The sequence below is a fragment of the Erythrolamprus reginae genome, chromosome 3 (assembly GCF_031021105.1).
Source record: "Erythrolamprus reginae isolate rEryReg1 chromosome 3, rEryReg1.hap1, whole genome shotgun sequence".
NCBI lineage: Eukaryota > Metazoa > Chordata > Lepidosauria > Squamata > Dipsadidae > Erythrolamprus > Erythrolamprus reginae.
Genome location: NC_091952.1, coordinates 144,942,253 through 144,956,600, shown reverse-complemented (window position 1 = coordinate 144,956,600; position 14,348 = coordinate 144,942,253). Strand labels below are relative to the sequence as shown.

Sequence of the window (14,348 nt, the reverse complement as noted above, 5' to 3'; positions counted from 1 at the left end):
GCCTGCTGCCCCTTAAATAGGGCCAGCAGGCCCCGCCCGGACCCGACGTCATGCCCAGCCACGTGGGCATGGCATTCCCGGCCGAAATCTCGTCTCGCGAGATTTCGGCCGAAAACAAGATGGCGGCCGCCATCTGAAGGGTCCGAGTCTGCCCGGCCCTTCAGCAACATCGCCGTGGGGCCGGTGAGTCAGCCGGCGTTATTCCTGTAATGATGAAATATTATCTTGTACTACCTTGTGCTGGCTACTCCAAACTGGAATGGCCTTGTCAGCCTAACAACCATTTGGTGGAGAGTGGGGAGGTATAATATTATATGAAAACCCAGATCTTTATGCTATGTATCTGAATTAATAATCCAAGAGAATAGATGAAATATGAAGGAATTGGTGGTCGGAAATCGTTGTAACCTTCAACAAAATAAAATTAATGGATCTATAGTTTTGACAGCCTGACATTGGTACTGGAGAGGCTCAGCAGTGTTTCCCAAACTTGTCAGGTTGTAGGTATGTGGTCCTGAGCTTCCAGAATTCTAAGCAAAGGGCAATTGGCAGGGAATTCTGAGTCTGCAAACTTACATAGCTGAAAATAATGGAACTCAAGAATATCTGTTGTATATCTTAATTGTTGTCATACAACAATTAAGCAGTAAATGCTAAAGATCTGCTTGGATTTATCAAGAACATGTCAAATGGGAACTTTTTTAAGCACACATTTTTCTCAATATAGATGTGTTTTGCCAGTCCTTTATTTCTGTGAGTTATTTTTATCCCCACATTTTACTAGAGGACCCAGATTGTTGGCAGCAATATGCTGACTGTGTAAACTGCTTAGAGAGGGCTGGAAAGCACTGTGAAGTGGTATATATATCAGTAAGTCTAAGTGCTATTGCTATTATTATAAGCCTGGGATGTCTTGGTGTTTCCCTTTCTAACATATTTTTTGAACTACATGATGCACAGTTGTATAAGATGCACCAAAAAAGAAGGTTTTGTCCTCTCTGGCCCCAGGAGCACTCTGCAGGCCTCCCAAATCCTCTGGGTGCCACATTTTTCACAAAATGGGCCTATTTTCACCTATTTTTGCAAAACAAATATGGCATGTAGAGGGTTTGGGTGGCTTGCAGAGTGCTTCTGGGTGTGGAGAGGCAAAAATGCCCAATTTCTGAGGAAAAAATTCTGGTAAAAGAACACGCCGTTTTCACAAAAACGGGGGTGTTTTGCCTTCCCCCAGTCTGCAGGAGCACTCTGCACACCAACCCAAATCTTCTGTGTACCCCATTTTTGTGAAAAATGGTAGATGGGGGCAGGGCTTCAGAAGGCCAAAAATGGCTGTGTAAGACCCACCAACATTTCCACCCTCATTTGTGTGTGTATGTGTGTCTTATACTCTGAAAAATATGGTATTATTATTATTATTATTATTATTATTATTATTATTATTATTAATTAGATTTGTATGCCGCCCTTCTCTGAAGACTTGGAGCGGTATGTACTCACAGTTCAATTTTCTTGACATTAGCCAAGGTCCGTTGGGTGTTGCCTCATCTTACTGAAATTATAAGAATGGTATGTCCATTTTACATACTGATTCCATCAAGGCATTTACAATTTTACAAGTATATTGTAACTTTATGATTAAGAAGCTTGTTAAATGTGAACCTGATATCTTGTCAATTCAATGAATCTATAGTTGGCCTGAAATATGTATTAGAACTGCATAGGACCTTGGAGGCCTTCCACTCCAACCGACTGCTCAATCTAAAAAATCATATACCATCCTAGATAAATAGTTGTTCTATTCATGAAATGCTATCAAGATTGAGTACCCACAACCCCAGGCAGCAAACTTTTCCTTGATTAATTTTTCTCATTGTCAGGAAATTTCTCCTTGGATGTATCTTTAATAAATTTCGACCCAAACTTCCTAGTTTTTCTATTCATTAGACTAGACATAACCAGTCCCTGCTACCATCCATTGTATTTACGGCTTCCTTTCTCCCTCTATCTGTCACTTCCTTGCCATCTTCTGCCATTTATGGACCAATTGTTTCATTGTCTTTTTTTTCTTTTTTTTCATTTATTAAAAGAAATGTTGAAAATTTATATATTGAAAGAAATACGAGACATAGAACCATTCATCATGGTTTAGCCTGCAGTATCTTAATCATCTTTGTTGTTCTCTTTTGCACTCCTGTAGATCACATCTTTTTTATAGTATGGTGACTGGAATTGCACGGGGTATTCCAAGTGTGGCCTCACTACAGTGGTATTAAGTGGTGTTATCACTTCTTGTGATCTTGATGCTGTCCCTCTGCTTGATATACTGTATAGGACTGCATTGGCTTTTTTTTTTGGTGTACTGCTGGCTCATATTTGTATAGGACTACTAGGACACATATATCCCTCTCACAGATAGTAATGTTGAGTCAAGTACTCTCTATTCTATAACTGTACGTTTGGTTTTCCCTAAGTGCAGGACCTTACTTTTCTCGCAGCATCTTGTTGGATAGGGCCTTAATGCTCAAGTTTATCAAGATAATTTTATTGTTAGCAAATCATCAAACCGAAGGCAAGCATGTAGAGTGAAACTTCCATGACTAATATAGTAGATTCCAAGGCTTTTAACTTTACATAGCTACATTTATTTTTCTTTTTGTCAGTTTAGGGGAAGAAAGGAGGAGGGGAGGGAACATGTTAGAAAATAATACTTAAAACAAAGGAAAAATGGAGAAAGAGAAACAAACTTAACTATACTTCAAAATGTAATAATTAATCCTTGATCATTTAGAACTGGTGGCTGTGAGCTGGATGCATCAGATTCAGGCCACACACTCTCCAGTTCCGCGGAGGGGAAAAACCTTATGATATATCATGTGATGGTAACATGACGTAGCAATGTGACAGCAATGTTGATGTGGAATGATATATAATTACATAATATTGACCAGTTTTTCTATTATGTAAATAAAGAGGATAAACCCATATTTCTTAATATGGTGATGAATTCAATTTTTTTAGTATGATTTTAAAAGCCTTAAGCCATATTTCTCTTTCCAAAACCATTGTAGCAAAGTTATAAGTGTTAAACTAGAATACTATACTAATGAGGCAAGTCTAAAACCTGTACAGTATATATATGCCCTTTCAATAATTTATCTTTTTTTGAACAGTGTACTATTGCTATCTGTTACATGCACAAATGAACATTCATTATCAGCTGGCTTCTATATTCTAGATACTCTATCTAAGCAATAAAAAACTACAGTAAAAGTTTGTGTAAAAATAACCATCTTAATTCAAGGTTGGCTGGTGGTGATTGTGTTCATGAAATTTTCTTTCTGGGCTAATGAAAATTGTTATGTGAGGTTATTTAATGAAAGACTCTTTGTATAAAATATCAATTATTAACTTTGAATTTCTGTAGTTTTTTCTTCTTCTCACATTAATTTCTGTAGTTTTTTTCTTCTTCTCACATTTATTACAAAAGAGTACATACTAAACATGAAAATCAGTTGTGGAAAAAAGTGATTGAAAAAACTTATGAAAGTTAAAAAAAAATAGTTTCCTAAAAATAATTTTGGCAATATAATGCAGCTAAAGAATAACATTTTACAGACTTAGTAATAGCATTGAAAGCAACAAATTAATCAGGGAAGCAACCAAGAGTTACTACCCTCTGGAAATGCCCTCTAATATGGAAGTTAGATTAATTGCAACATGTAATCTATTTCAGGAATAAACCAGTTAAGACATCACATGAGTTTTGAGAATTTTCTTGTCCTTTGCCTAAAAGTTTAAAAGAGTTGCATATCCAGCTAAGACTCAGAAATAAAACTAGAAAAATACTTCTGCTTTTATAACATTGGAATACCATTATGAATTTCTTTGGAATTAATCTTCCAATCTTTGTTACATGGTCAAAAGTCTGATTTAAACGGTTTATACTTCAATTTCCCCCCCCAATCTGTTTGTTGGGACAATGGGAAACATTGCCAGAGAAGCAAACAAATATACATTTCATTATAATGCAATTTCAGAGAAGCACCAAGGAATCAAAATAACATCTAAATTAATCTAACAGTTAAATAACAATGGAAATAGGTTTCTTGTTTTGATATTCAGTCACAGGAGGTCGCTGTTTCCTAAGAAAACACTCCAGGTGAAACTGAAAATGCAGAGCCCCTCCCTTAAAGGGACAGATATTCCTACCAGCCAGATCCACAAGAGAAATATCAAACAACAGAGAAAGCCCAACAAGACAAGATTTACCCTATGAACACATTTCCAGCATGCCTGGGGTAGGTAGGCTCTGCTCCTGACACCTTTGAGACAAGATATTTAAAGAAAAACAGAGGAGCTTGCTGGTGTTGTGCCAGTGTCTGCCATGCTTACATGGCCGAAGGGGCTGCTGCAGCTGTTTCTGCTCCACACCGCCTGGAAAATGGGGAGTGGCCAGCTCCATTATTCTGTGCTGGAGGAATCCCAGCACGGCACCTTTGTGGGCCGCATCGCCCAGGATCTGGGGCTGGAGGTGAGTGAGCTGGTGCCTCGGATGTTCCGGATGCTGTCCAAAGGACAGAAGGACTATTTTGAGGTAAACCTGCAGAATGGGATCTTGTTTGTAAATTCCCGGATAGACAGGGAGGAGCTGTGTGCCAAGAATGCAGACTGTGTCCTCCATCTGGAGGTGATTGTGGAGAAACCGCTGAGGTTCTTCCATGTGGAGGTTGATATCAAAGACATTAATGACAATGCTCCCATCTTCCTAGCCAGGGAACAGATCCTGAGCATAGCTGAATTTGTAACATTTGTTACGCTATTTCCATTAAAGGGAGCCTCTGATGCAGATATTGGTACTAACGCTCTATTGACTTACAAGCTCAGCCCAAACAACCATTTCGTTCTGGATTCAGGAAATGATGAAGATGAGAGTAAATCTGTAGTACTTCTATTGAAGATTCCACTTGACAGAGAGGAGAGCCCTGTGCATCATTTAGTTCTGACAGCCACTGATGGAGGTGAACCAAAACTCACAGGAACTGTTCAGCTAGTCATCAATGTGTTGGATGTCAATGACAACCCTCCTGTGTTTAACCAATCTGTTTATAGGGTAAAGTTGCCAGAAAATACAGCTAGTGGGTCATTGGTCATTACTCTGAATGCTACAGACTTAGATGAAGGAATTAATAGTGAAATCTCTTATTTTTTTACTGATAGCTTAGCCCTTCGTGCCACAAAGATATTTAGTATAAATTTGGATACTGGAGAAATCAGAGTGATTGGAAAATTGGATTATGAAGAAAGTAAGTTCTATGAACTACAAATTACAGCAGAAGATACAGGTAATTTTCCATTGTCAGGGCAATGTAAAGTTCTCGTTGATGTGTTGGACATGAATGATAATATTCCAGAATTATCTGTGAATTCTCTCTCTGTACCATTGCCAGAGGACTCCCCTCCAGGGACTGTGGTAGCCATCATTAGTGCTTCTGACAGGGATTCTGGCAACAATGGACAAATAAACTGTTTCCTTTTGCCGACTGGAGTACCCTTCAAACTTGAGTCCACATTCAAGAATTACTACTCCCTGATTGTTGGATCACCTTTGGATAGGGAGCAGATGGCTGAGTACAGGATGGTTCTGACAGTGGAAGATCACGGAGTTCCACCACTGTCTTCTAGCATTACCCTCTTAGTGCCTATTAGTGACATAAATGATAATGCTCCTGCTTTCACACAGCCCTCCTATACAGTCTTTGTGAAGGAGAACAATCCCCCTGGTGCTCACATCTTCACATTGTCTGCAGCAGATCCAGACGTAGCTGAGAATGGTCTAATCACCTATTGGATAGATGAGAAGCTCTGGCCATTGTCAAGCTATATCTCTGTACATTCGGAGAGTGGAAAGCTCTATGTTTTGCAGTCATTGGACTATGAGGAGTTGAAACTTCTAGAGTTCCAGGTGAGAGCCAAGGATGCTGGAATCCCCTCCTTGTATGGCAATGTGACTGTTCAAGTCTTTGTGTTGGATGTGAATGACAATGCACCTGTTGTGTCAAATTCACCAGAAGAGAACCTGGTTCGCCTAGTGGTCCCGGTGATGCCTGGGCATATTGTAGGCAAGATCCATGCCTTGGATGCAGATTCTGGATACAATGGATGGTTAAACTATGAGTTTATTGAAGAAAACAATGGTCCATGGTCTGTGGGGAAATATAGTGGTGAGGTGAGTTCCAAATATTCTCTGGATGAATCGGAAGTGGGAACATTCTACACTGTTCTGCTTCTTGTCAAGGATCATGGGAAGCCTGTGCTCTCAGCCACAGCTACCTTGAGTCTGTCAGTTGTGACAAGTTTCCAGGCTATCAAAACAGATGTTCATCTCTCTATGTCAGGAGAGACCTTCATGCCTTTGGTGAACTCAATCAACATCTATTTGATCATTGCCATCTGCTCTGTTTCCAGCCTGTTCCTCCTGGCCGTTTTTGTTTATATGAGTCTACGATGCCATTACAAGGCAAATGAATCCATGGTGTATCGCCCTGGCCTAGCCACCCTGGTATGTGCCAGTGAAGTGGGCAGCTGGTCCTATTCCAATCGCCATAGCCACATACAGGCAGGCGTGAATGTTGAGAGTGGTGCCAAGAGTGATCTTATGATGTTCTGTCCCGATATTCCTCTTTCTACAGATAATGGGGAAAGTAAAAATGGGAGCGAACTGCTTCCAGATACATCTAAAGAGGTAAGTTATCCTGTTTGAAATGCTTTCATCTTCATAATTTCCTGCTCCAATTTTGCATGTCTTACTACAATATACTGGTATGTTCCAAAATTTATCATATATAACTTTTACAATTTTTTATATATTCATTGCTGAAAATTTGGTAATAGTTTGTTTCCTAACTTAAGTAATTCCATTATGGATGCCTAGTAGTCTTTCTGATTAAATATTTTTGAAATGGGAGTGGCCACAAATATATCTTAAGTTTTTTATAGTCAGCAAATTTGTCTTCTGTTCAATTCCAATATAAAAAAGATGTTCCTTGTTTTCCTGATTGTTTAATTTGTAATTTGTATTGATTTTCCCTGTTGTCAATACACTGATTCTTTAATGAATGGAATACAAATTTTCAGTTATATTTTTAAATAATAATGTAAAAATAATTAAAACTTTTTTCCTGCATGTTTTTAAAAAATTCTCTTGCTCAGATACTGTTGGTACTTTTAAAAGCATAATTTCTAATACAGGTTGTCCTCACTTAGGCCACCAGTTAACCATTCATTTAGCGACCATTCAAAGTTATGATATCACTGAATGAGGAGACTTAATCATTGGTCCTCATCATTGTGGCCATTGTAGCATCTCTGCTGTGATTTGATTGCATGTCTTGCACTTCGCAATGGGCTCTCAGTTATGATGGCTGCAATATCTTGAGGTCATATGTTTGCTGTTTGTGATCTTCACTGTTGGCTCCTGACAAAGTCAATGGGAAAGCTTGCAGAAAGTTGATAATGGCAATCATTTGACATTGTGCTTAATGATTCAATGGGATTTGCTTAACAGCAGCAATTGGAACAGCTGCAACTGCTATCATAAGTTGATGTGACCATGTGACATTGTCCTTTCTGACCATCATGCTTACTGATGGAGTTGCTTGTCCCAATTACCACTGTTAAGAAAGGACTAACGATATTGTAAAGGTCCTCCCTGACTGAAAAAAAATGATTCAGCAACAATACACATTATATCTGATGACCAGACTATCATATCTCTGGAATAAAAATCAACCAAGATTACATTGTACAGGAAATCAAATTTTCTTCAATATATTTAATGCACTTAAGTGGCTTTGTGAAAATAAATATTTCTTATATGGATTATTTAACAGAATAACAGAGTTGAAGAGACCTTAAAAATCTGCATTATTATACTGGATAGAAATTTTGAAATAGACATTTGAGATTCATCCATCAGAATTCCTCCAAAACTTTACACTCTAATCTTGTATCAAGCTTTTGCCCCCTCTGTGCTGCCTCATTATGCTAGGAAGCTGCTCTTGGGAGAAGAAGTGAAGAACACCAGTAGTTTATTTCAAGGATATATAATCCCAGCTAGGCCATCAAAATCTGAAGGTACATCCCATTTGCCCAACTAAAGTAAGCAGATTCCCATATGGGGCAACACTGATATAGGAAGATCAGGAGGCTGAATTACTTTAGTGATAAGGACAAAGGCCTAATTACATACTGTGCAGAAATATATTGCTCTAGTATTCCACCTTAATAATCATGTAGATATAAAGTATAAAGTATTAGACAATACAATGCCAGATGCCTTAATGAATGACATATAAAGCCCTACATGGCATAGGACCCGACTATGTCCGAGATTGCCTTCTGCCGCACGAATCCCAGTGACCAGTGAGGTCCCACAGAGTTGGTCTCCTTAGGGTCCTGTCGACAAAACAATGTCGGCTGGCGGGACCTAGGGGAAGAGCCTTCGCTGTGGGGGGGGGGCGGCCCTCTGGAATCAGCTCCCTCCGGAGATTCATACTGCCCCCACCTTCCTCGTCTTCCAAAAAAGTTTAAAAACTCATCTTTGCCGACAGGCCTGGGATTTCTTAGATCTTCCCCTCTGACCAATGAATGCTTTAGTTTGACTGTTGAATGAATGATATTGATAGTTTTTTAATTAGAATTTTAAGATTGTTTTTTAATGTATTAATTGGATTGTTTCCTGTTTTTCTGTACATGGTGTGAGCTGCCCCAAGTCCTCAGAGAGGGGCGGCATACAAATCCAATTAAATCTAAATCTAAATAAAACAGACTACAGTACTGAGGAAGAGCTGAGGATCTTTTAGAACGTTAATAGCGTTCATGACATAAATAGATTAAAGTTTTCAGGATGTCTAACTGCTGATGTTGCTATTCAGTAAAAGAAAATTTGATGCTGCAAAGATGGAATTATAGTGAGAACATGAAGTACAGTATAGGAATCAGAAAGATGGGAAAGCTTGAGATAGTGAAAGATGAAATTTATCAACTACATATCAACATCTTAGGACCAGATACCGTATTTTTCGGTGTATAAGACACACCTTTTTGCCCCCTAAAAGAGGCTGATAATTTGGGTGGGTCTTATACTCTAAATGTAGCTTTCCCCCCCCAGCTCTAACTAGCTGTTAACGATCTCCCCAGCTATTATCTTGCATGCTCTTTCTTTGTTTCTCTCTGCAAAGAATGTTTTCCAAGCCCTAACTCTTTGCAGGGCTTGCTCTAATTTGCTCCGAATGTTTCTTTCCAGCCCTAACCAGGTGCTAACAATGTTTCCAGCTCTTACTGGCTTGCAAGCTCTTTCATTGTTACTCTCTGCAAAGAAGAATGTTGAAAAACAATTAAGGAATGCTATTACTTTCATAATCAGAAAGGTTAGAACAAGAAAAGTATTTGGTTACAAAGCGGTCACAATAACTGAATAATTAGACTTTGTGGTGAACCTTTTAATATGATCATTATCCAAGTTTATGCTGCAGGTACTAATGCTGAAGAGGATGATGATGAGTTTCATAGTCAGGTTCAGACTGAAATAAAACAGATCTAGTAAGATGTGTTGCCTATGGTTGGGGACTGGAATTCTACAACTGGAAATCATTAAGAGGACAATGTAATTGGACTATGTGGCCTAGGAAACCAGGAGAGACACTTTTCAATTTCTGCCAATAAAAAATATTTCTTTTTGGCTAACATAGTCTTCTAGCAGTTAAAATGATGCCTATATACATGAATATCATTCCATGGAAAACACAGAATTAAAATTGCAAATTCAAAGTAAAATTCAAGTTCCAAGCAAAGAAGAAGAAAGTCAACCAGTTTCCATAATATTATCATAACCTACCATTTTCAAGAAGAATATCCAGAATCACTTTGAAAACTTCATTGACAAGGAGCAGTTGAATGAAATCAAAAAAATAATTAAGTATGAATGTGGAAAGAAAATGCCAAAGACCAAGAAATATGAGAAAATATGATAGCAGAACTCTGGAAATTGCTAAAAAAGAAAAAGAAGTTAAGGATGAGAAAAACGAAGATGTCAGGAAAGAACTTAGCAAAAAATTTCAAAAAGTTATTAAAAGACACAAGCCGCATTACAACAATGTCTGCAAATACATTGAAGATGGAAAGAGATATGGAAAACCAGGAAAGTCTTTCAAACTCAAAAGGAAGTTTTTCAAACTCCAGAGGAAGTTCTAACATTGAATTGGCATGCTAAATGATACCAATGAACAATGAGAAATTGATTCACAGCAGATCAAACAAAGGTGGAAAGAATCTATTGACATTCTTTCAAGAGAAATGTCTACATCCAATATACTTAGAAGATATTATTTACTTCTAATAATCTCTAGTACTAGAAGATATGGTTAGATCAGCAATCTGTTCATTGTATTTGGGAGGTTACAGAAATATTTGAAGAGTCTACAGAAATACAGTAAGCAACAGATTCTAATGAAACTATAGCAGCAACTCTGAATAATGACACAATAGCCAAGACATGGGAAGAGAGCAGTGTGTTTATCAATGCCAAAGAGAAGAGACTTTATAGAGTGGACAAACCATCACACAATATCATTTAATCACATGTTAGGACAGTGATGGTGAACCTATGGCACGGGTACCACAGGTGGCACGTGGTGCCATATCTGCTAGCACGCAAGCGTTGCCCTAGTTCAGCTCCAACGTGCATGTGTGTGTCAGCCAGCTGATTTTTGGCTCTCACGGAGGCTTTGGGAGGGCATTTTTGGCTTCCAAAGAGCCTCTGGGGTGATGGGGGAGGGTGTTTCTAACCTTCCCTGGCTCCAGGGAAGCCTTGGGAGGGTGAAACACAGGCCTACTGAGCCCACCAGAAAGTGGGAAACAGGCAATTTCTGGCTTCCAGAGGGCCTGTGGGTGGTGGGGAAAGCTATTTTCGCCCTACCCAGGTACTGAATTATGGGTGTGGGCACTCACGCATATACCATAGCGTACACACATGCTCTTTCGTCACCCGAGGAAAAAAAGGTTCACCATCACTGTGTTAGGACTATCAGGCTTAAACAAGTCTAATCTGACCTAGATTAGAACTTTAAGTGGAAAATGAGATGCCAATGTTTAATATGGCTTTAGAAAAGGCTGAAGAATGAAAGACATTATTGTCGATACACTCTGAATAAATTAAAAAGCAGAAAATATCAAAAGGAAAGCAACACATTCTTCACTGAGTATAGAAAAGCTTTGAGTTATGTTTACCTGTGGAATGTGCTTAAGAAAATGAGAATCCTCATATAAAACCTATACAGGTCAGGAAGTCATAGTCTGGAAGGAGCATTGGTGAAACAGATTCATTCTAGATTAGTAAAGAAGTGAGAAAAACCTGTATATTCTCCTCTTGTTTTTTAAATCTATAGACTCAGTGTATATTATTGGAGCCACACGGAAAGAACAGGAATGCAGTTTTAAAACTGGAGGAAGAAACATCAATAACCTTTATTACGCTGATGATACTACTTTGACAGGTGAACAACTGAATGATCTGAAAACTCTGGTCATGAAAATCATATTGAAAAAATGGGTCTACAATTACGGTAAATATAAAGAATACCAAACTAATAACATGCACATTAACCGGGCTTAGAGTTGATAATGAAGATATTGGAAAGTTTTATAAATTTAATTGAAAAAATAAATGAAGCTTATAGTCACAATCCACGTAGTCACCAATTGTATCCTATTGGAGTTTCTTTTCGGTTCTTATTTACTACTTTGTTTCTTTGTGCTGTCACTTTTCAACCAAATTTTCCACTCTTTCCTCCTCCCAATCGCTGCTGCTGTCAGACAACCACCCTACCTCAAATCCTCAACTCAGCTCCTCCATTCAATCCAATATTTGTACCTTCTTTTTGGGGATCCCTTCTCATACAAATGCTTTTGTGTTGATTTCTTAATCTTTGCTTCCTACCTCTCGGCTGTCAGCATTTTGAACCTGCCAAAATGGTTGGTTTCTATCTGGCTGGAATTTGGAGAGTTTTCCTGAATCTTCAGAGAGATTGCCTTTCTCCCTGAAATCTGCCTCTCTGGGGCATTGCCCTGATAATGGAAAATTACCATTATCCTTTGCCAGAATTTGTAATTCATAGAACTAATCCAATTTTCCAATCATTTTGATTTCCCCAGTATCAGAATATATGCAAAATTCACCAGAGTTTAAGGTTGATATTGTTGAATCATGTGATTTGACTGATTAGTGAACTGCGGTGCAGTAGATTTGCAGCCTGATCATACAGAAACAGACAGAAATCAAGAGAAGTGATTATCAAATTGAGCATTTGGACAGTTTGGACATCTTTGGAAAATAAGAAAACTTTTGAAATTAGAGACTATTAAAGGATTGTTATAATTCCTCTATAACTCTATAACTTTAGAAATCCAGAAACTGTAAAGTAGAAGAACTGTAGTATTAGGTAAAGATGATGCAAGATTGAAGGAAGATTGTGTAAAGCTATGAAAATAATATAAGTAATCTTACTAAAAGACAGTGGATAAAAACAGTTAATAGAAAGATAAGAAAATTAAGAGGAAGGTGTGATTTGTGAAAGTTGAAATAATTGTGCAATTTATAATATTTACAATATTTAATATTTAAGATAGAAAACTAGATATTTATATTATATAATATAATCAAATATATAGTTTATATATATTTGAAATTATAGTGATATAGTTGATTATTTTTGGATTGAAATATCAATAGGATGATCAATACTATTTTATCATCTTAAATGCTACATAACAAATGTGTAAAAATTAAACAGATAGATTTAGATCTCTGGAATATAAGGATAATAACAATAACTATATATATATATATATATATATATATATATATATATATAGTTTCATTTTCAGCAAAAATATGTTATGCACAAACACACACACACAGAGATTGGTTTTTGAGCAGATATATTTATTAACACTTGTACCAACAAAATTATTATTGTTATAAAATGTACAGTTAGGATAGTGTGTGACATTTTGGAACAACATACTTAGAACGGGGGGAAATGTAATCGTTTTTAGTATTGGATTATTATTGTACGCTGTCTTATTATTGCTGTTAGCCGCCCCGAGTCTCCAGAGAGGGGCGGCTTACAAATCCAATAAATAAATAAATGAGCACCACAAGCATCAACACTAATCTTTCCAGCACAACACTTTATATAGATAGTGTGTTAGTAATGGAGCAATCAGGCTCAGCATTGAACATACAAAGTATCCAGGCTACTATACTAATGATTCAGGAAGGAATGACCAAAACTCAAGAAGCCATAGCCAATAACCATGAGGAGGCAAAAAAACAACAACCCCCATTAAGAACTCAGAAGTGATATGAGTGAAACGAAAGAGAATATCAAAAATATGGACAATAAAATTGGAAATATAAAGTAAAATATTCCTTAAAATGAGCAGAAAATTAAAATAATGGAGGAAACAATAGAACACGTACATAAAAAGATGGAATATATGGATCAAAAATATGTGACAATAAATAGAGAACAATCAATAGTGTTTTTAGAGATGGAGAAAGCAGCTTTGTCCTAAGGTTTCAAAATATTACTGAAAATAAAGAGGAAGAGTTAGGGAAAAACTATGGCAGAAATATTGGAGTGGCATTACAAATGGACAAATAAGATATATTAAGAGATTGATGAAGTTTATAGGGTATGTACAAATTATGCATGCAGAAATAAACTACCAAGGGAAAATATACATACTATTTACAAAAAAAGCAATAAGAGATGAAATATACAAAAGAATGAAAGAGGAACCAATATCATATAAAAGAAAGGAAATAATAACATTAAAACCAATACAGAGACAGGTGAGAGACCCAAGAAGGAATTACTAACTTCTAACCTCACAATTAAATAAAGAAAATGTAATGTTCCGATGGTTAATCTCAGGTGTACTGATTACTTAGCAAGAGAAAAAGTTCAAGATAGATACATTAGACAAAACAAGATAATTTCTTGAACACCATTTTGGAATAGAAGTAGAGCAAGAGAGTAGGGAAGAAATAGGGTACAGGTGTCAGGAGGAAATAGAGGAGAAAGAGGAAGAATGAGAAGAAAGGAGAGAACAGGAAAAAGAAAGAATAGTAAAAGAAGGAACAAGGGAAAAAGCACAAAAAGCAACAAGGATATTGAAAACAACTAATAAATAAGAAAGGAAATGGAGGAGGATATAAAAATGGTCTCAATAAACATAAATGGATTGAATTCACGAAATAAAAGAACACAGATATTTAATACCAA

At 37.1% G+C, this 14,348-nt stretch overlaps 1 protein-coding gene across 1 annotated transcript in view; it reads left to right on the top strand.

The window, feature by feature from the left end:
* LOC139165416 (uncharacterized) overlaps positions 1-14,348 on the top strand; it is a 136,560-nt gene that overhangs the window by 9,810 nt on the left and 112,402 nt on the right. The window contains exons 3-4 of the mRNA XM_070748599.1: positions 1,232-1,293; positions 4,377-6,226. Of these exons, the coding sequence (XP_070604700.1) occupies positions 1,232-1,293; positions 4,377-6,226 (1,912 nt within the window). The remainder of the gene's footprint in view (positions 1-1,231; positions 1,294-4,376; positions 6,227-14,348) is intronic.